This window comes from Coregonus clupeaformis, chromosome 19, assembly GCF_020615455.1.
Source record: "Coregonus clupeaformis isolate EN_2021a chromosome 19, ASM2061545v1, whole genome shotgun sequence".
NCBI lineage: Eukaryota > Metazoa > Chordata > Actinopteri > Salmoniformes > Salmonidae > Coregonus > Coregonus clupeaformis.
The window spans coordinates 10,490,991-10,514,055 of record NC_059210.1 but is presented as its reverse complement, the minus strand read 5'-3'; the positions used below and the strand labels follow the sequence as shown (position 1 = coordinate 10,514,055).

Here is a 23,065-nt window from a genome sequence, read left to right as displayed (position 1 = left end):
GAGGGTCTCTAGTGGAGTCTATAGTCATATAAGATGGGTGGAGGGTCTCTACATTTACATTTACATTTTAGTCATTTAGCAGACGCTCTTATCCAGAGCGACTTACAGTTAGTGAATACAATTTATTTATTTTTTTATACTGGCCCCCCCTGGGAATCGAACCCACAACCATGGCGTTGCAAACGCCATGCTCTATCAACTGAGCTACATCCCTGCCGGCCATTCCCTCCCCTACCCTGGACGACGCTGGGCCAATTGTGCGCCGCCCATGAGTCTCCCGGTCGCGGCCGGCTATGACAGAGCCTGGAGTCTATAGTCATATAAGATGGGTGGAGGGTCTCTAGTGGAGTCTATAGTCATATAAGATGGGTGGAGGGTCTCTAGTGGAGTCTATAGTCATATAAGATGGATGGAGGGTTTTGATTGATGTTTACCTGAGATGCGTACTTGGGCCACAGCCCCATCTCCTCCCTCGCTATGGGCCCTGACCTCCACTACGCAGTCCCCATCCTTGGGCATGGGCAGGTCTATGGACCTCTTCCCTGTGGTGTACAGCATCCCTGTGGAGAGGCCAGCCTTTCTGTACAAGACCTTTATGGAGACCAACAGACAGAGAGAGACAGAGAGAGACAGGCAGGCAGACAGACAGACAGACAGACAGACAGACAGACAGACAGACAGACAGACAGACAGACAGACAGAGAGATCGAGAGAGAGAGAGAGAGAGAGAGAGAGACAGACAGACAGACAGACAGACAGACAGACAGACAGACAGACAGACAGACAGACAGACAGACAGACAGACAGACAGACAGACAGACAGACAGACAGACAGACAGACAGACAGACAGACAGCATTAGATCCGTTCATATGGTCATTCTAAGGAGCTATGACTACAAGGAAGGTACTTGAGTAAACTGTATGTTGTGTTCAGTAAGATTTACTTTTTAGCTCAGTTGTGTATTGAATGCTGCGGCTTTAAGAAACATGTTACGTCAAATATATGTACAGTATGTGATGGATGCTCCAGAGAGACACATCAGTTATTACGAAAGTACAGACTTTCAGTTTGAAATGCACTACAAGCTTCCATGCATTTGTAAAACAGCACCCACCTTGTAGCCATCTATTGTTGACTCGTTGGCCAAGGGTTCGACATGTTCCCAGGCGATGTTGACTGACGTGCCTTTCAGCTTTTTACTGATTATTTTAGGAGGCCGGCTTGGGGCTGGAGAAAAACAGAAGCCAAATAGTTCTACAGTGTAAAGATCATGTGACAATCAGAAACTCAGAATTAGGGTTTCATACCGTCATACTGTTTCTGTGCCATGAACAGCTAATGTAATCATGGCTACCCGGACTATTTGCACTGCCCCCCGCCCCCACCCCCCACCCCATCTTTTTACGCTGCTGCTACTCTGTTCATAATTTATGCATAGTCATTTTAACTCTACCCACATGTACATATTACTTCAACTACCTCAACTAGCCGGTGCCCCCGCACATTGACTCTGCACCGGTACCCCCCTGTATATATAGCCTCCCTACTGTTATTTTATTTTACTTCTGCTCTTTTTTTCTCAACACTTTTTTGTTGTTGTTTTATTTTACTTTTTTTATTAAAAATAAATGCACTGTTGGTTAAGGGCTGTAAGTAAACATTTCACTGTAATGTCTGCACCTGTTGTACTCGGCGCATGTGGCCAATAAAATTTGATTTGATTTGATTTGATTTATACGGTTTTACCGGAAGTGCACACAAGGGCACTATACCCCCCCCCCCCCAAAATAAAAAAGTATATTATTATTATATTACTATTATTATATTTACGCACAAAACTATTTAGGCAACAGGCATCTTGATCCAGGAGGGGATTGAATGTCTCTGCTGTAACCAAGAAACTTGATCTTGACATCTAGCCACTTAGCTAGCAAGTTAGCAAACCAAATGCATAGCTGGAGCCCTGAGCTGGATATAATTTATTTGACACATCTTAGATTTCTTATAGTTATAAGCAGCGGCGTAGCACGCAGCCCCCCGCGAGGCAGGGGTGCCCCAAACCCCCCCAAAACTGTAATACAAATAATAATGTGTTTTGTTTAAAAAGTTTTGAAAATCATACCGTCAGTATTTTGAAACAACCTGGTATACGGTATCAACGGTATATTGCCAAAGCCTACTCAGAACATGCTGAAGATTATTGAGCTGAGGGACAGTTTCCCAGACACAGATGAAGCCTAGTCCTCCACTAAGACACACTTTCAATAGAGAAACTCCATTGAAAATGTGTTTTAGTCCAAGACTAGGCTTCATCTGTGTCCAGTGAACAGGCCCTGAGAGCAATGTACATACGGGCTTTTTTGGTGTAGATCTGGAAGTGATGGCTGGGGGGTCCGTATCCAGCTGCATTGTAGGCCCTGACCTCTATGAGGTAGGGGGAGTTTGGCCTCATGTTCTCCAACCTGGTCTGGTTCTCTCTGCTGGACACCACCACCCTCTGACTGGACGGCTCTCTGTCCTCCACCTTCCTCCAGTACCGCACCTGGGCAGGAGGGGGGAGAGTGGGAGAGGAGGAGAGAGGAGGAGAGGGAGAGAAAGGGGGGAGAGGAGGAGAGAGAGGGAAGAGGGTCACAGAAAGTCAATATACTGTGTATACTATTACAGGGCCTAAAATATTTCCTGCTAAGATAATATTTTCTGGTAAGATAATATTTCCTGGTAAGAAAATATGGTCAGGAAAATGTCCTGGCCCTATCATGTACCTGACCGTGCAGGTGCAAATACAATGAGTACTCCAGCGACATAACTAAGAGTTAGTCCAGTGTTTCGAGGTCTCTGGGTTGGTTGCTTCCTCTTCTATCTAATATATCTGTCATGTTACTCCTCCTAGACACAGTAGTACCTGGTATCCTTCAACAGTGTGCTGGGGGACAGGGAGCCACCACACAATGGCCTCAGTGGCAGACAGCGCCCTGGCCTCCACGCTGGTAGGGGCTTCGGATGGCACTGGTGGCACACACAGAGATATCATTTAAGACAGTATGAGACAGAGAAACAGAGAGAGAGAGAGAGAGAGAGAGAGAGAGAGAGAGAGAGAGAGAGAGAGAGAGAGAGAGAGAGAGAGAGAGAGAGAGAGAGAGAGAGAGAGAGAGAGAGAGAGAGAGAGAGAGAGAGAGAGGGGAGAGAGAGAAAGCGAGAGAGAGAGAGAGAGAGAGAGAGAGAGAGAGAGAGAGAGAGAGAGACTTTTGTAAACTTTTGTTTCTTATCTATTTCACTTGCTCTGGCAATGTAAACATATGTTTCCCATGCCAATAAAGACCCTTCAATTGAAATTGAATAGAGAGAGCGAGAGACCCTGTCAAAGCATTCCCTCCATATACCCACCTACAGTAACTTTTGATTTTTAATGAATGTAATCTGCCCTTTATTCCATGTTGGTACACAGTCTGACCCTGTCCATGCAGTCCTCTCTCAGTCTTGGTAAGGAGGCATCTGTTAAGAGGCATTAATCATTGCCTAGAACAAGCTCAGTGACAGAAATCTCTTTCCCTACATTCTTTCTGCTCGCCAACCCTTTCCTCTGAGTTACGACCCATGGCACACTTTCAGTGTATCTGCTCCAGGAGAGAGAGAGAGAGAGAGAGAGAGAGAGAGAGAGAGAGAGAGAGAGAGAGAGAGAGAGAGAGAGAGAGAGAGAGAGAGAGAGAGAGAGAGAGAGATATAAAGAGAGAGAGATAGAAAGAGAGAGAGAGAGAGAGAGAGAGAGAGAGCGAGAGAGAGAGAGAGCTGTCCTTCCTCTGATGTTTAAATCTCAGCGCCAGGCATCGCACACCAAGAAACCTTCACACACACGTCATCAGGCTCGGCTCAAACCTAACACTTCTGCCCTCTTTTACACTCCCAAACAGCGTTACCACGGCAACTGAACATCTCTCCGTAACCCCGGGTTGCCCATGGTTATCTTGAATGTCTGTCAGCTGAAGTTAATAAGTGGGCTAAATGCTTGACATCCTTGGGGCGAATTATCAGCTTTCTGGTTCATGCTGCTACATAGATCACGATAATCCCACTCTGACAAGGGATGGAGTGAAGGAGGGAGGTGAGGGAGGGAGAGTTGGAGGGAGGGAGGGTAGGAAGGGTTCGCATTGTAAGGGTATTAAAATTCTTCACATTCATCTTTGGGAGTAGTTATTAAGTATTTCCCACTCAATTAAAAAGTCACTGTGCTGGTAAGTAATTTACACTGACAGATTGAAACAGCTGAGTGATATGAAGTTGTGGGGCTCTCTCTATGCTGCTGACAGAGTATAATGATCTGTGGTCAGTTTTTCTGTTTTCCCACCTATGGTTAAGGTTGGGCTTTCCATGAGGAGTAAGCTAATCCTAGATCTGTGCTTACCGTCTTGTGCAGAGTAGATGACAGCCGTGAGACTATAGGGTCCTTCCCCATTGCTGTTGAAGGCCTTGACTTTGACCTGGAACTCTGTGGAGGCGGGGATGGATGAGTCTTTGTGGACGTAATGATTGGCCTCGGGGTCTGCCACAGTCACCTTCCTCCACTCGTACCCATCGCGGGGCTTGAAGGCGATGATGTAGCCAAAGTTGCGCCCGTAGTAGTACTGTGGCTGCACCGGCTGGAGGTAGAGGGAATGGGAAACAGAGATGGACCATTAAAAGGAAGACAACGATCCACACAAGCGAGACCTTTTTGTCTATGGACAGGTGGTGTCATCTCTTGATGGTCCATCCTTGCTGAGAGAGTTATGCTAAGTGACAAGAAAATGGCCAGAATCAAAATAAGGGGTTATCATCACTCTAAATACGTGTTTATATAATAAATAATATTATTCTAGTTACCATGACGACTGTGTCTCTGAGAGACTGTTTATTCCAAAGTTATGATACCCTTTTTATTAGACCAGCCTGTCCACCCTCTCCCCTGCCTCATCTCCTAGTTTTATTAGACCAGCCTGTCCACCCTCTCCCCTGCCTCATCTCCTAGTTTTATTAGACCAGCCTGTCCACCCTCTCCCCTGCCTCATCTCCTAGCTTTATTAGACCAGCCTGTCCTTCCACTCTCCTGCCTCATCTCCTAGTTTTATTACACCAGCCTGTCCTTCCTCTCTCCTGCCTCATCTCCTAGTTGTATTAGACCAGCCTGTCCTTCCTCTCTCCTGCCTCATCTCCTAGTTTTATTAGACCAGCCTGTCCTTCCTCTCCCCTGCCTCATCTCCTAGTTTTATTAGACCAGCCTGTCCTTCCACTCTCCTGCCTCATCTCCTAGTTTTATTACACCAGCCTGTCCTTCCTCTCTCCTGCCTCATCTCCTAGTTGTATTAGACCAGCCTGTCCTTCCTCTCTCCTGCCTCATCTCCTAGTTTTATTAGACCTGCCGTCCTTCCTCTCTCCTGCCTCATCTCCTAGTTTTATTAGACCAGCTGTCCTTCCCCTCTCCTGCCTCATCTCCTAGGTTTATTAGACCAACCTGTCCTTCCTCTCTCCTGCCTCATCTCCTAGGTTTATTAGACCAGCCTGTCCTTCCACTCTCCTGCCTCATCTCCTAGTTTTATTAGACCAGCCTGTCCTTCCTCTCTCCTGCCTCATCTCCTAGTTTTATTAGACCAGCCTGTCCACCCTCTCCCCTGCCTCATCTCCTAGTTTTATTAGACCACCCTGTCCACCCTCTCTCCTGCCTCATCTCCTAGTTTTATTAGACCAGCCTGTCCACCCTCTCCCCTGCCTCATCTCCTAGCTTTATTAGACCAGCCTGTCCACCCTCTCCCCTGCCTCATCTCCTAGTTTTATTAGACCAGCCTGTCCACCCTCTCTCCTGCCTCATCTCCTAGTTTTATTAGACCAGCCTGTCCACCCTCTCCCTTGCCTCATCTCCTAGTTTTATTAGACCAGCCTGTCCTTCCACTCTCCTGCCTCATCTCCTAGTTTTATTAGACCAGCCTGTCCTTCCACTCTCCTGCCTCATCTCCTAGTTTTATTACACCAGCCTGTCCTTCCTCTCTCCTGCCTCATCTCCTAGTTTTATTAGAGCAGCCTGTCCTTCCTCTCTCCTGCCTCATCTCCTAGTTTTATTAGACCAGCCTGTCCTTCCACTCTCCTGTCTCATCTCCTAGTTTTATTAGACCAGCCTGTCCTTCCTCTCTCCTGCCTCATCTCCTAGTTTTATTACACCAGCCTGTCCTTCCTCTCTTCTGCCTCATCTCCTAGTTTTATTAGACCAGCCTGTCCTTCCTCTCTCCTGCCTCATCTCCTAGTTTTATTAGACCAGCCTGTCCTTCCTCTCTCCTGCCTCATCTCCTAGTTTTATTAGACCTGCTGTCCTTCCTCTCTCCTGCCTCATCTCCTAGTTTTATTAGACCAGCCGTCCTTCCTCTCTCCTGCCTCATTTCCTAGGTTTATTAGACCAGCCTGTCCTTCCTCTCTTCTGCCTCATCTCCTAGTTTTATTAGACCAGCCTGTCCTTCCTCTCTCCTGCCTCATCTCCTAGTTTTATTAGACCAGCCTGTCCTTCCTCTTTCCTGCCTCATCTCCTAGTTTTATTAGACCAGCCTGTCCTTCCTCTTTCCTGCCTCATCTCCTAGTTTTATTAGACCAGCCTGTCCTTCCTCTCTTCTGCCTCATCTCCTAGTTTTATTAGACCATGTCACGTTTGTTTAATGACGGGTCAGACCAAGGCGCAGCGTGATATACGTACATGTTTATTTACTGATAAACACCACAACAAAACAACAAATGAAACGAAACGTGAAGTCCAAGGTAGCACACACAACATACCTTACACAGAACAAGATCCCACAACCCAATAGTGCCAATAGGCTGCCTAAGTATGGTCCCCAATCAGAGACAACAAGCGACAGCTGCCTCTGATTGGGAACCACACCGGCCAACATAGAACTAAACACACTAGATCCCACATAGAAAATACTACATAACAAAGAATATACACACCCTGACTCAACATATACGAGTCCCCTGAGTCAGGGCGTGACAGACCAGCCGTCCTTCCTCTCTCCTGCCTCATCTCCTAGTTTTATTAGACCAGCCGTCCTTCCTCTCTCCTGCCTCATCTCCTAGTTTTATTAGACCAGCCTGTCCTTCCTCTCTCCTGTCTCATCTCCTAGTTTTATTAGACCAGCCATCCTTCCTCTCTCCTGCCTCATCTCCTAGGTTTATTAGACCAGCCTGTCCTTCCACTCTCCTGCCTCATCTCCTAGTTTTATTAGACCAGCATGTCCACCCTCTCCCCTGCCTCATCTCCTAGTTTTATTAGACCAGCCTGTCCTTCCTCTCTCCTGCCTCATCTCCTAGGTTTATTAGACCAGCCTGTCCTTCCACTCTCCTGCCTCATCTCCTAGTTTTATTACACCAGCCTGTCCTTCCTCTCTCCTGCCTCATCTCCTAGTTGTATTAGACCAGCCTGTCCTTCCTCTCTCCTGCCTCATCTCCTAGTTTTATTAGACCAGCCTGTCCTTCCTCTCCCCTGCCTCATCTCCTAGTTTTATTAGACCAGCCTGTCCTTCCACTCTCCTGCCTCATCTCCTAGTTTTATTACACCAGCCTGTCCTTCCTCTCTCCTGCCTCATCTCCTAGTTGTATTAGACCAGCCTGTCCTTCCTCTCTCCTGCCTCATCTCCTAGTTTTATTAGACCAGCCTGTCCTTCCTCTTTCCTGCCTCATCTCCTAGTTTTATTAGACCAGCCTGTCCTTCCTCTCTCCTGCCTCATCTCCTAGTTTTATTAGACCTGCCGTCCTTCCTCTCTCCTGCCTCATCTCCTAGTTTTATTAGACCAGCTGTCCTTCCCCTCTCCTGCCTCATCTCCTAGGTTTATTAGACCAACCTGTCCTTCCTCTCTCCTGCCTCATCTCCTAGTTTTATTAGACCACCCTGTCCACCCTCTCTCCTGCCTCATCTCCTAGTTTTATTAGACCAGCCTGTCCACCCTCTCCCCTGCCTCATCTCCTAGCTTTATTAGACCAGCCTGTCCACCCTCTCCCCTGCCTCATCTCCTAGTTTTATTAGACCAGCCTGTCCACCCTCTCTCCTGCCTCATCTCCTAGTTTTATTAGACCAGCCTGTCCACCCTCTCCCTTGCCTCATCTCCTAGTTTTATTAGACCAGCCTGTCCTTCCACTCTCCTGCCTCATCTCCTAGTTTTATTAGACCAGCCTGTCCTTCCACTCTCCTGCCTCATCTCCTAGTTTTATTACACCAGCCTGTCCTTCCTCTCTCCTGCCTCATCTCCTAGTTTTATTAGACCAGCCTGTCCTTCCTCTCTCCTGCCTCATCTCCTAGTTTTATTAGACCAGCCTGTCCTTCCTCTCTCCTGCCTCATCTCCTACTTTTATTAGACCAGCCTGTCCTTCCTCTCTCCTGCCTCATCTCCTAGTTTTATTACACCAGCCTGTCCTTCCTCTCTTCTGCCTCATCTCCTAGTTTTATTAGACCAGCCTGTCCTTCCTCTCTCCTGCCTCATCTCCTAGTTTTATTAGACCAGCCTGTCCTTCCTCTCTCCTGCCTCATCTCCTAGTTTTATTACACCAGCCTGTCCTTCCTCTCTCCTGCCTCATCTCCTAGTTTTATTAGACCAGCCGTCCTTCCTCTCTCCTGCCTCATTTCCTAGGTTTATTAGACCAGCCTGTCCTTCCTCTCTCCTGCCTCATCTCCTAGTTTTATTAGACCAGCCTGTCCTTCCTCTTTCCTGCCTCATCTCCTAGTTTTATTAGACCAGCCTGTCCTTCCTCTCTTCTGCCTCATCTCCTAGTTTTATTAGACCAGCCTGTCCTTCCTCTCTCCTGCCTCATCTCCTAGTTTTATTAGACCAGCCTGTCCTTCCTCTTTCCTGCCTCATCTCCTAGTTTTATTAGACCAGCCTGTCCTTCCTCTTTCCTGCCTCATCTCCTAGTTTTATTAGACCAGCCTGTCCTTCCTCTCTTCTGCCTCATCTCCTAGTTTTATTAGACCAGCCTGTCCTTCCTCTCTTCTGCCTCATCTCCTAGTTTTATTAGACCATGTCACGTTTGTTTAATGACGGGTCAGACCAAGGCGCAGCGTGATATACGTACATGTTTATTTACTGATAAACACCACAACAAAACAACAAATGAAACGAAACGTGAAGTCCAAGGTAGCACACACAACATACCTTACACAGAACAAGATCCCACAACCCAATAGTGCCAATAGGCTGCCTAAGTATGGTCCCCAATCAGAGACAACAAGCGACAGCTGCCTCTGATTGGGAACCACACCGGCCAACATAGAACTAAACATACTAGATCCCACATAGAAAATACTACATAACAAAGAATATACACACCCTGACTCAACATATACGAGTCCCCTGAGTCAGGGCGTGACAGACCAGCCGTCCTTCCTCTCTCCTGCCTCATCTCCTAGTTTTATTAGACCAGCCGTCCTTCCTCTCTCCTGCCTCATCTCCTAGTTTTATTAGACCAGCCGTCCTTCCTCTCTCCTGCCTCATCTCCTAGTTTTATTAGACCAGCCTGTCCTTCCTCTCTCCTGTCTCATCTCCTAGTTTTATTAGACCAACCTGTCCTTCCTCTCCCCTGCCTCATCTCCTAGTTTTATTAGACCAGCCGTCCTTCCCCTCTCCTGCCTCATCTCCTAGTTTTATTAAACCAACCTGTCCTTCCTCTCCCCTGCCTCATCTCCTAGTTTTATTAGACCAGCCTGTCCTTCCTCTCTCCTGCCTCATCTCCTAGTTTTATTAGACCAGCCGTCCTTCCTCTCTCCTGCCTCATCTCCTAGGTTTATTAGACCAACCTGTCCTTCCTCTCTCCTGCCTCATCTCCTAGGTTTATTAGACCAGCCGTCCTTCCTCTCTCCTGCCTCATCTCCTAGGTTTATTAGACCAGCCGTCCTTCCTCTCTCCTAGGTTTATTAGACCAGACTGTCCTTCCACTCTCCTGCCTCATCTCCTAGTTTTATTAGACCAGCCTGTCCTTCCTCTCTCCTGCCTCATCTCCTAGTTTTATTAGACCAGCATGTCCACCCTCTCCCCTGCCTCATCTCCTAGTTTTATTAGACCAGCCTGTCCTTCCTCTCTCCTGCCTCATCTCCTAGTTTTATTAGACCAGCCTGTCCTTCCTCTTTCCTGCCTCATCTCCTAGTTTTATTAGACCAGCCTGTCCTTCCTCTCTCCTGCCTCATCTCCTAGTTTTATTAGACCAGCCTGTCCTTCCTCTCTCCTGCCTCATCTCCTAGTTTTATTAGACCAGCCTGTCCTTCCTCTTTCCTGCCTCATCTCCTAGTTTTATTAGACCAGCCTGTCCTTCCTCTCTCCTGCCTCATCTCCTAGTTTTATTAGACCAGCCTGTCCTTCCTCTCTCCTGCCTCATCTCCTAGTTTTATTAGACCAGCCTGTCCTTCCTCTCTCCTGCCTCATCTCCTAGCTTGGCTCAGGCCCCATCAAACCAAATGTCCCGCATGACGTACAGGCATTAGGCACTGCTAACACACACACACACACACACACACACACACACACACACACACACACACACACACACACACACACACACACACACACACACACACACACACACACACACACACACACACACACACACACACACACACACACACACAGACAGCTAACCTTTAAACACAAGCCTCATCACATCCACCAACTGCTGTAGGATTGATGCTGCCAGGCCCAGGAGCACTATAGGAATTTGTCAAAGTGGGAAGCACAGAAACGGAGGCTAGCTAATGGTTGATATCTATAGCTTATTGTTTTGCTGGTGATTTGCTGGTGATTGTCTAAAGAAGTGAGAGACTAAAGGCAGATAAAAAAGCACTTCTGGTTGACAGTCTATCCATCAAACCGTACTGTTATCGATGTGCTGTGGCCTGATGTCTGTTCTCTCCTCTTCCTCCAGGAACATAGCTTCCTCTAGGAACGGGTGGCAGGTAGCCTAGCGATTAAGAGCGTTGGGCCAGTAACCGTAAGGTCGCTGTTTCGAATCCCTAGCCGACTAGGTGAAAAATCTGTCAATGTGCCCTTGAGCAAGGTACTTAAAAATAATTGCTCTGGATAAGAGCATATGTAAAAATAGCTAACATAGCTATTCTGCACTGCCTTGCAAGGACTAAATGTATTTTGCGCGTGCTGTAGTTTAATTTGAATTTAAATCAAACTTCTGCTCTTGCTTGTCTACGTTGGCTTGCTCCTGGCTGCTGTCAGATCAGATTTAGGAGAAAAGCTGAGTTCGTGGACACAGTCCACTGGCAGAGACAGAAATTAAGATGGCGTCTTTCCTAGACCTACCGTCCAAGTGATGGTCAGCTCCCTGCTGGTCCCACCACCGCCGCCGATGTCTGAGGGCGCCACCACGGGAACTACAACGAGACAGGAGATGCCAAGCTCTGAGTTCACATTCACAGGCCAGTATTCACAAAGCATATCAGAGTGTTGAGCTAGGATAGTTGATCACAGAGTGCTGATCTAGGATCAGGTCCTGCCTGTCCATATAATCATATTCTTTATGATAAAAAAAAGGTCAAACTAATCCTAGATCAGCAGTCCTACTCTGAGACTCTTCGTGAATACGGGTCATTTTGCACACGGCACAATGCCAAACAACATACACTGTACCCTTCAGTTGGCACTAGCACTGATGCAGCATCAGCTTTACAAATATAATATCAATGTCACTAGTGCTGCCAACTGCAACGCCATATTGTTCAAATGGGACCGATGTCACACTGGCTTTAGCTAGAGCATCTCATCTGTCATGGTTTATTTAGATGTGTTCCAGCATCTCATCTGTCATGGTTAAGTTAGATGTGTTCTAGCATCTGATCTGTCATGGTTAAGTTAGATGTGTTCTAGCATCTGATCTGTCATGGTTAAGTTAGATGTGTTCTAGCATCTGATCTGTCATGGTTTATTTAGATGTGTTCTAGCATCTGATCTGTCATGGTTTAGTTAGATGTGTTCTAGCACATTTTGCAACAAAACCAGCTTTAATGGCCAAATGTGGTTCCATACCAGATCCCCTGTGTTAGTCTGCTGAGCTAAAGCCTAGGCATTACCTGGGGTAGCCAAGACTTCAGAACTAAGGCAAGGTGACTCAGGATGCAATGGTGGTTCAGCACCACCTCCGTTACCCTTACCTGCCTCCAACGTGGTGACTTTGGGAGAGGAGCTGCTGGGGTCTCCTGTCCCCAGGGTGTTGGTGGCTCTCACCCTAAACTCATACTCTGTCCAGGGAAACAGGTCCACCACCATGGCTGTCTCTGCATTGCCTTCCACATCCGAAGGGGCTACAAAGACAGAGATACATAGAAACCCATAGTATCACTTCAGAGAAGTATCAGAGAAACCAGCATAACATAGTGTGTTTAAATGCTGCCAGCACGTGGACGTCATTTTTCATACAAGTTGGATTACTTCGGTGCTACAGTACAGCACCATAGGACTTATGAAATGGTACCTGTGAGGACACATTCCATAAGTTCTGAACTGATGTGTGGTTTCAGTCTCTGCACGGTTTGCTCCTTTAGGAGATCCACCATGTGTCTATCTATGTACCTAGCTCTTAGCCAGTCAGAGTGGCACCACCGCCGGCTCTGTTCGCTGCTCCCAGTTTATTTGACCAGTCTTTGGTGTTCATGGTGTTTATTGGATGTATTTTATTGGATAGATGGACAGTAGGAGAGAGACAGAAATGCTTGGAGAGGAGACACCGCTATGGTTTCTAAAAGTGGCGGCACAAACTGCAAGACCAGACCTGCACATTTAGGGTATTTATTTGACCAGTCTACAATTTTTTTTAACTCACATGTGGTGGCGTCTCTCCAGTCTTCCTGAGAGAATGAGTCCCGGCATTGGACGGTATATTTAGAGATGGGGCTGTGGTTGTCTGTTCCCCTGCTCCAGATCAGACGGACACTTTTGTCCCTGATCTCCTCCACACGCACCCCACCTGGGGGCCCAGGGGGACCTGGAGGGGGGAAGAGGGGGAAGAGAGAGGGGAGGAGAGGGTTGAGAGGTTTGATGGATAATAATTGTTACAGAAATACACAGCAAATATGCATACACACGTCGCATAATCCAAAACAAAACCAACAAGATTAACCAATGTTTCGTGTTTCAATATCCCGCTTGTGGAAGAAGACTTGGCAAGATGTCTTGCCTGTTAAGACTACTTTGTACTTCAAACACCTTTCCTGAATAATGGCATCTGTTTGATGCATAAAAAGAACACATCAATACTAGGCCTTTTAAACAACACATCAATACTAGACATGTTAAACAGCACATCAATACTAGGCATGTTAAACAACACATCAATACTAGACATTTTAAACAACACATCAATACTAGACATGTTAAACAGCACATCAATAATAGGCATGTTAAACAACACATCAATACTATTCATGTTAAACAACACATCAATACTAGACATTTTAAACAACACATCAATACTAGGCATGTTAAACAGCACATCAATACTAGGCATGTTAAACAACACATCAATACTAGACATGTTAAACAGCACATCAATACTAGGCATGTTAAACAACACATCAATACTAGACATGTTAAACAGCACATCAATACTAGACATGTTAAACAGCACATCAATACTAGGCATGTTAAACAACACATCAATACTAGACATGTTAAACAGCACATCAATACTAGACATGTTAAACAGCACATCAATACTAGGCATGTTAAACAACACATCAATACTAGACATGTTAAACAACACATCAATACTAGACATGTTAAACAGCACATCAATACTAGACATGTTAAACAGCACATCAATACTAGACATGTTAAACAGCACATCAATACTAGGCATGTTAAACAACACATCAATACTAGACATGTTAAACAGCACATCAATACTAGGCATGTTAAACAACACATCAATACTAGGCATGTTAAACAGCACATCAATACTAGACATGTTAAACAGCACATCAATACTAGACATGTTAAACAGCACATCAATACTAGACATGTTAAACAGCACATCAATACTAGGCATGTTAAACAACACATCAATACTAGGCATGTTAAACAACACATTAAAACCAGGCATTTCTACTGAAGTTACTCTTTTATCCACATCATTCAGTCTTAGATTGGTGGATTGACACATTACCTAGGGCCATTGACATATCAACCAAGCCTAAAAGCCAGGGAGAGAGAGATTTGTAATCTACTGTTTTTCTTGGTAGTTCTGCCCTTCCTGGAGGAGAGAGAGGACAGAAAGAGTGTCTAATAGAAAACCCAGACTTTCTTGGTGTGCGATGCCTGGCGCTGAGATTTAAACATCAGAGGAAGGACAGCTCTCTCTCTCTCTCTCTCTCTCTCTCTCTCTCTCTCTCTCTCTCTCTCTCTCTCTCTCTCTCTCTCTCTCTCTCTCTCTCTCTCTCTCTCTCTCTTTCTCTCTCCCTCCCTCTCACTGTCTCTCCCTCTCCCTCTCCCTCTCTCTCCAACCCACAGCCTTAGCCTCAGATGGCCCCAGAAATCAAGCAGGATTGCTCTTTCATGTCTGCCACAGAACCACCCAGAGAACTAAGGCGATTAGACTGTAGACTGCCAGAGAGAGAGATATATGTGTGTGTGTGTACAAGTGTGTGTGCGTGCATGTGTGCGTGCGTGTGACCCCTAAGCTTCCGTCTCCACTCTGAAGAAGCGCTGAGTCGTTTTACTGGAACATATTAGTGATATATTTTACACAAATAAGTCAATTTTCAGGCTTGTTGTATTGTTGTGTGGAAGCGGACTGGTGAATAGAGCAAGCTCTGAATCCATGTCCCGATGCAGGCCAGGGTCTGTGCAATGTGATAAACTTCAGAGCCAGCCTAGTTTGTTATGAATGGCCACTGCGTTTTTATGTTTTGCCCCCATTGAAAGACAACAATACGTTGTTGTAATACGCAGACATATTCAGATACAGCTCGTATTATTATCATAGAGCTATAATAAGATAATAATAATAAAATACAGGTGCTGTGCACTATTTCTCTGGTGTAATCTAGATCTACTTCCTGGTTGTCAGAATTGATAAATGGTCATCTTTCATCTCCTTCCTGTCTGTGTGTTGACACTCCATTTAGGCATGCCTGCAGGCCAGGGTCTCTGCCTTGTTTTGATTCCCCTGTACTCTGGGATCGTCGTCATAGCCTGAGCCCATTCACCTGCCCATTTGTCAGCGCCTGCTTCAAAAGAAACACCACCAGGGTACGATGAGGATCACCGCACACAGAGACTGCGTTCCAAATGGCACCCTATTCCTTTTATAGTGAACTACTTTTGACCAGGGGTCATAGGTCTCTGGTCAAAAGTAGTGTACTATATAGGGAATAGGGTGGCATTTGGAACACAAACCAGAGAACTGCTCTCTCTGCTAGAGCTCTTAGCCTCATTCTAAAGAGAATCTTCGTCCACTGAGAGAAAGGTTGTTTTTAGGGGCCTAGAGGAGTAGTGTAAGACAAGGCTTCACTCAGCAGGTATAGTGGAGGTGAAAACATGAATCATCATGGCAGCATTGTGGAGTACAGTATGACAGACATCTTGGAAACGTAATGTAGGAGTTCAGTTCATACATGTTAGCTTCCAGGGAAATAGAATACCAAGCAGCTAAGATGGTTCCAATCAAGTGAGGAGAGACAGTTCTCTGGCTACCAAAGAACCCATACACCGGAGCATTCATTCTCAAGCTCTTTGAGGAAGCGACATAAGAAACCGGACCTTTCCGGGATCCCTTTTTCACATGTTTATAGCAGTGTGTTTAAAAATGCCATGGTGTGATGCTCTGTGACATGTGGCTCCTCTCCAGCGGTTGGCCAGGCTCCAGGATACAAGGCATTTCCTCCTACAGTGGTTTTTCCACCACTCTGACGGAGCCACAGAGTTGACAGATCAGCTAGTAAAGCAGCCATGGTCTGGTTACTCTGGATATATTTAGAACCCCTCACACACACACACACACACACACACACACAAACACACACACGCACTTGTACACACACAGGCACACACACTTCATAAAAGTATTCGTGCCCAAAAAAGTAGGAAAAATACAGTTTTTGCAGGCTATTTTATGACACCCCCTTTGTGTTAAGAGATTAGTTTAAAGGTACTACTGTGTCCTTCAGAGGGCAGCTCATCTTACCCTAATATACGGAGCAGAAATGGGATGTCTGTTTAAACTAATATACGGAGCAGAAATGGGATGTCTGTTTAAACTAATATACGGAGCAGAAATGGGATGTCTGTTTAAACTAATATACGGAGCAGAAATGGGATGTCTGTTTAAACTAATATACGGAACAGAAATGATGTCTGTTTAAACTAATATACGGAACAGAAATGGGATGTCTGTTTAAACTAATATACGGAGCAGAAATGATGTCTGTTTAAACTAATATACGGAACAGAAATGATGTCTGTTTAAACTAATATACGGAGCGGAAATTAAATGTCTGTTTAATAAACTAATATACGGAACAGAAATGATGTCTGTTTAAACTAATATACGGAGCAGAAATTAAATGTCTGTTTAATAAACTAATATATGGAGCAGAGATTAGATATCTGTTTAATAAACAAATATATGGAGCAGAAATTATATGTCTGTTTAATAAATTAATGTATGGAGCAGAAATTTGACAAAATACAGGGTGGACTGAGAGAGTGAGAACATGTGCATCAATCATCTCCCACTCTCTGTCTAGCACTCAGCTACCTCCCAACTTGTCAACTCTAGTTCTCTCTCTGTGTGTGCGTGCGTGTGTGTGTGTGTGCGTGTGTGTGCATGCGTGTGTGTGTGTGTGTGTGTGTGTGTGTGCGTGTGTGTGCATGCGTGTGTGTGTGTGTGTGTGTGTGTGTGTGTGTGTGTGTGCGTGTGTGTGTGTGTGCGTGTGTGTGTGTGTGTGTGTGTGTGTGTGTGTGTGTGCGTGTGTGTGCATGCGTGTGTGTGTGTGTGCGTGTGCGTGTGTGTGCGCGTGCATGTGTGTGTGTGTGTGTGTGTGTGCGTGTGCATGCGCATGTGTGTGTGTGTGTGTGTGTGTGTGTGTGTGTGTGTGTGTGTGTGTGTGTGCGTGTGTGTGCATGCGTGTGTGTGTGTGTGTGTGTGTGTGCGTGTGCGTGTGTGTGCGCGTGCGTGACGTACCTCTGACGACCAGGTCAGCGGATGAGGAGACATTGTCCACAGGGGTCTGTGCAGTGCAGGTGTAGCGTCCAGAGTGCTTCAGCTGGGTGTTCTTGATGACCAGCTCTCCACTGGAACCACCATTCTGAACAGCGACAACAACAGGACAATCTTCAATTAGTACAACAATTTCAGTTAGTGCAGACCAAAGTTAGGATTTCAGTTTACTTCCTGAATTGACTGAATTGAAATGAATTGGTGCAGACACCTACTCTTTACATTTACATTTACGTCATTTAGCAGGGGGGGTGGGGTGGGGTAAGGGGGGGTTAGAAGGATTACTTTATCCTATCCCAGGTGTTCCTTAAAGAGGTGGGGTTTCAAATGTCTCCGGAAGGTGGTGAGTGACTCCGCTGTCCTGGCGTCGTGAGGGAGCTTGTTCCACCATTGGGGTGCCAGAGCAGCGAACAGTTTTGACTGGGCTGAGCGGGAACTGTGCTTCAGCAGAGGTAGGGGAGCCAGCAGGCCAGAGGTGGATGAACGCAATGCCCTCGTTTGGGTGTAGGGACTGATCAGAGCCTGAAGGTACGGAGGTGCCGTTCCCCTCACAGCTCCGTAGGCAAGCACCATGGTCTTGTAGCAGATGCGAGCTTCAACTGGAAGCCAGTGTAGTGTGCGGAGGAGCGGGGTGACGTGAGAGAACTTGGGAAGGTTGAACACCAGACGGGCTGCGGCATTCTGGATGAGTTGTAGGGGTTTAATGGCCCAGCCAACAGCGAGTTGCAGTAATCCAGACGGGAGATGACAAGTGCCTGGATTAAGACCTGTGCCGCTTCCTGTGTAAGGCAGGGTCGTACTCTCCGAATGTTGTAGAGCATGAACCTACAGGATCGGGTCACCGCCTTGATGTCACTCTTCCATAACACTCTGTATGTGTCACATGGTCTATAGGTACAATCTATAGGTTTCAATTTGCCCAAGTTGTGGACCATCTTTTGATAATAATAACATTATGGTCGTTGGAAACAGTAACATTAGCTCCAGCTATGACAACTGTGCCCCATGCACTTCTAATTATTCTACTGTACCAAGACTGCAACTTCCCAAGTCCTGAGGGATACAGTCTTGTTTGCCAGACTCATGGTACTACATATAGGAGGGATACAGTCTTGCTTGCCAGACTCATGGTACTACATATAGGAGGGATACAGTCTTGTTTGCCAGACTCATGATACTACATATAGGAGGGATACAGTCTTGTTTGCCAGACTCATGGTACTACATATAGGAGGGATACAGTCTTGTTTGCCAGACTCATGGTACTACATATAGGAGGGATACAGTCTTGTTTGCCAGACTCATGGTACTACATATAGGAGGGATACAGTCTTGTTTGCCAGACTCATGGTACTACATTTGGAGGGATACAGAGATCGGCACATCCAATCGGGAGCTTTACCGTGGGGCTGTCAACCCTTCCGCCCTTGTTTGCAGAATATAACATAGTGCTTCTGTAGTATTCTCAATGGGAATATTTCATAGACAGAATATTTGACCACAGTGGCCTGGAGAATATCTGCAGTATCCTTTCACTGTTTGATAGGGCTGGGGAATTGCCATGGTCCTCACGATACAATATTATCACGATACTTAGGTGCCGATACAATATGTATTGCAATTCTCACGATTAATTATGTATTGCAATTCAATACTGCGATTTTATTGAGATGTGATGTTCCAAACATATTGCTCACCATGTCTGCTGCAGAGAGACAAGAGAGCATGAGAAAATGAGTTTTGATTAGTCAGGGAAATAAAAGTGCTGAAAACATGTTGGCTCACTATTTTAAAAAGAAAATGGAGAACAAGCTATAGGATAAATAATACAGGAGTTCTGGCGCAGGTACAGCCGACTAGCGCTAGCTAACGCTACTTACAGTAGCAAAATAAAAAATAATATATATATATATATTTATTTATTTAATTTAACCTTTATTTAAAGGTGGAATTCGCATTAGGGAAAATAGCACCCCTGTTCCCCCTAGCACCTTTGTTATTGTTATTGTTTTGTTGACTAAACGGAGGAGAGCAGCGTGGTAAAAATAGTTGCAGTACATATTCCGCTGTTCTATCGCCCGTGCAATGATGTCTGATGGAGAAAACAGTGTTCATTGTTTGCAGTAACTTTTATGTTGTTGTAATATCCCAAACAGACGTGGCAGTTTCACCACTAAGGATTCCAGCTTTAAGTCAGTTAGGAACACATTTGTATTTACAATGACAGCCATATTTGCTGTGTATGAAATCCTCCCATTGAGAATATAATAGAAGCAGCATATTAACTCACTTACTGTAATGAGTCTTACTATTCTGACGCTACATTAAAAACATCAACTGGAGAACGCTGTAATTTTATGAGAGGGAAAGTAAGCCTTGTACACGGCTATGCAAGGTCATCAATCAGAACCATTACGGAGAGTTGTGCATGCCTCCAGTCTGTGTAATGACAGATGATGAACGCTAGCTGCTGCTTACTGCTGAGACTGTTCTGGCAGAGAGTGGGTCACGTCATTCATAATGTATGAGAAAGGAAACTGCAGTTAAACTGATATACTATACGGGGCACCAGCAGTCAGCAGTCTGTGGGTCTTTTAGTAACTGATGCTAAATGGGTTTTAGGGAGTTACAGTGGTATTATAAGGTTATACCAAAGTAGTACACAGCGGTGGAAAAAGTACCCAATTGTCATACTTGAGTAAAAGTATAGATACCTTAATAGAAAGTTACTCAAGTAAAAGTGAAAGTCAGCCAGTAAAATACTACTTGAGTAAAAGTCTAAAAGTATTTGGTTTTAAATATATTTAAGTATCAAAAGTAAATGTAATTGCTAAAAAATACTTAAGTATCAAAAGTAAAAGTAAAAGTACAAATCATTTAAAATTGCTATTATTTAGCAAAGCAGATGGCACAATTGTCTTGTTTATTTTTTATTTTTGTATAGCCAGGGGCACACTCCAACACTCAGACATTATTTACAAAAGATGCATTTGTGTTTAGTGAGTCCGCCAGACCAGACCAGAGGAAGTAGGGGTGACCACGTGTTCTCTTGATAAGTGCGTGAATTTGACTATTTTCCTGTCCTGCTAAGCATTCAAAATGTAATGAGTACTTTTGATGTCAGGGAAAATGTATGGAGTTAAAAAGTACAACATTTTCTTTAGGAATGTAGTGAAGTAAAAGTAAAAGTTGTCAAAAATATAAATAGTAAAGTAAAGTACAGATACCCCAAAACACTCCTTAAGTAGTACTTACAAGTATTTTTACCTAAGTACTTTACACGACTGGTAGTATAGCACTACACCAAAGTAATATTCCAGCCAGACCCGGGATTTGAACCGTCAACACTAAGATTTCTGGCTTGCCTTTTTAATCGCTTACCGGGTTGCGTTCATAGTGGGATCCCTCCCGGTCGAAGTCGATGGCGCGGCCGTCCAGGGTCCAGACGAACGTGATGTCCAGCGTTGAGTCATGTGATGCGGCACACTGCATGCTGGCGCTCTCCCCCGCCGTCACATCGGCGTTGGACGGAGCCAAGGTGATCTTGGTGGCCTCTGGAGAGAAAAGGGGTGGTCAGCCTTACTGTGTGTTCTTGCTGACGATAACAACAATGTGCTAAGATCAGCATTTCATGTACTGTGATGAACAATTCTCAACTAATACCAGCCTGGTCTTTCAGGCCTAAAACCTAGGGAAATACATGTAGTTTGTTTAGACTGAGAGCAGTGGAGGCTCATAATAATGTCCGGAACGGAGCCAATGGAATGGCATCAAACACCTGGAAACCATGTGTTTGATGTATTTGATACCATTCCACTGATTCCGCTCCAGTCATTACCACAAGCCCGTTCTCCCCAATTAAGTTCCCACCAACCTCCTGTGAATGAGAGAGTCTGTGTAAGAATGTAAAAAGGAGTGGAGCAGTGAGCAGTGGTAGTGATCATATCTGACCAGTAGAGGGGGGTGAAGGGTAAAGTATTGATCACACCAGGAGCTCTGTCTACATTGCATTTAGTTCATAATTGTACATCCTAAAATTATAATTTTTTCAGATCTCATCTGAGGTGTTGGCTATGAGGGGTAACAGCAGGTATCACTACTGGCCCCCTGAGACCGAGCCCCCTGAGACCCAGCCCCCTGAGATCCAGCCCCCTGAGACTCAGCCCGCTGAGACCCAGCCCCCTGAGATCCAGCCCCCTGAGACCCAGCCCCCTGAGATCCAGCCCCCTGAGACTCAGCCCCCTGAGATCCAGCGCCCTGAAATCCAGCCCCCTGAGACCCAGCCCCCTGAGATACAGCCCCCTGAGACTCAGCCCCCTGAGACCCAGCCCCCTGAGACTCAGCCCCCTGAGACCCAGCCCCCTGAGACCCAGCCCCCTGAGACTCAGCCCCTTGAGACCCAGCCCCCTGAGACTCAGCCCCCTGAGATCCAGCCCCCTGAGATCCATCCCACTGAGATCCATCCCACTGAGATCCAGCCCCCTGAGATCCAGCCCCCTGAGACGCAGGCCCCTGAGACTCAGCCCCCTGACATCCAGCCCCCTGAAATCCAGCCCCCTGAGACCCAGCGCCCTGAGATCCAGCCCCCTGAGATCCAGCCCCCTGAGACGCAGGCCCCTGAGACTCAGCCCCCTGAGTCCCAGCCCCCTGACATCCAGCCCCCTGAGACCCAGCCCCCGGACATCCAGCCCCCTGAGACCCAGCCCCCTGTGGATCAGCCCCCTGAGACTCAGCCCCCTGAGACCCAGCCCCCTGAGACTCAGCCCCCTGAGACTCAGCCCCTAAGACCCAGCCCCCTGAGACCCAGCCCCCTGAGATTCAGCCCCCTGAGATCCAGCCCCCTGAGACTCAGCCCCCTGAGACCCAGCCCCCTGAGATCCAGCCCCCTGAGACCCAGCCCCCTGAGATCCAGCCCCCTGAGACCCAGCCCCCTGAGACCCAGCCCCCTGAGACTCAGCGCCCTGAGATCCAGCCCCCTGAGATCCAGCCCCCTGAGACGCAGGCCCCTGAGACTCAGCCCCCTGAGTCCCAGCCCCCTGACATCCAGCCCCCTGAGACCCAGCCCCGGACATCCAGCCCCCTGAGACCCAGCCCCTGTGGATCAGCCCCTGAGACTCAGCCCCCTGAGACCCAGCCCCCTGAGACTCAGCCCCCTGAGACTCAGCCCCTAAGACCCAGCCCCCTGAGACCCAGCCCCCTGAGATTCAGCCCCCTGAGATCCAGCCCCTGAGACTCAGCCCCTGAGACCCAGCCCCTGACATCCAGCCCCTGAGATCCAGCCCCCTGAGATCCAGCCCCTGAGACCCAGCCCCCTGAGATCCAGCCCCTGAGACCCAGCCCCTGAGACCCAGCCCCTGAGACTCAGCCCCCTGAGATCCAGCCCCCTGAGACTCAGCCCCTGAGACCCAGCCCCTGAGACCCAGCCCCCTGAGACTCAGCCCCCTGAGACCCAGCCCCCTGAGACTCAGCCCCCTGAGACTCAGCCCCCTGAGATCCAGCCCCCTGAGACTCAGCCCCCTGAGACTCAGCCCCCCTCTGTCTACAGTGCATTTAGTTCATAATTGTACATCCTAGAATTATAATTTTTTCAGATCTCATCTGAGGTGTTGGCTATGAGGGGTAATAGCAGGTATCACTACTGGCCCCCTGAGACCCAGCCCCCTGAGACCCAGCCCCCTGAGACCCAGCCCCCTGACATCCAGCCCCCTGAGACCCAGCCCCCTGAGATACAGCCCCCTGACATCCAGCCCCCTGAGATCCAGCGCCCTGAGATCCAGCCCCCTGAGATCCAGCCCCCTGAGATACAGCCCCCTGACATCCAGCCCCCTGAGATCCAGCGCCCTGAG

General features: G+C 46.9%; 1 protein-coding gene across 1 annotated transcript in view; it reads right to left on the bottom strand.

The window, feature by feature from the left end:
- Positions 1 to 23,065, bottom strand: part of LOC121531636 (contactin-1a) — a 156,300-nt gene that overhangs the window by 4,630 nt on the left and 128,605 nt on the right. The window contains exons 15-24 of the mRNA XM_041836978.2: positions 20,601 to 20,773; positions 17,184 to 17,307; positions 12,825 to 12,986; positions 12,157 to 12,306; positions 11,309 to 11,379; positions 4,402 to 4,636; positions 2,905 to 3,008; positions 2,355 to 2,544; positions 1,117 to 1,229; positions 435 to 591 (exon numbers count right to left, since the gene is read on the bottom strand). Of these exons, the coding sequence (XP_041692912.2) occupies positions 435 to 591; positions 1,117 to 1,229; positions 2,355 to 2,544; positions 2,905 to 3,008; positions 4,402 to 4,636; positions 11,309 to 11,379; positions 12,157 to 12,306; positions 12,825 to 12,986; positions 17,184 to 17,307; positions 20,601 to 20,773 (1,479 nt within the window). The remainder of the gene's footprint in view (positions 1 to 434; positions 592 to 1,116; positions 1,230 to 2,354; positions 2,545 to 2,904; positions 3,009 to 4,401; positions 4,637 to 11,308; positions 11,380 to 12,156; positions 12,307 to 12,824; positions 12,987 to 17,183; positions 17,308 to 20,600; positions 20,774 to 23,065) is intronic.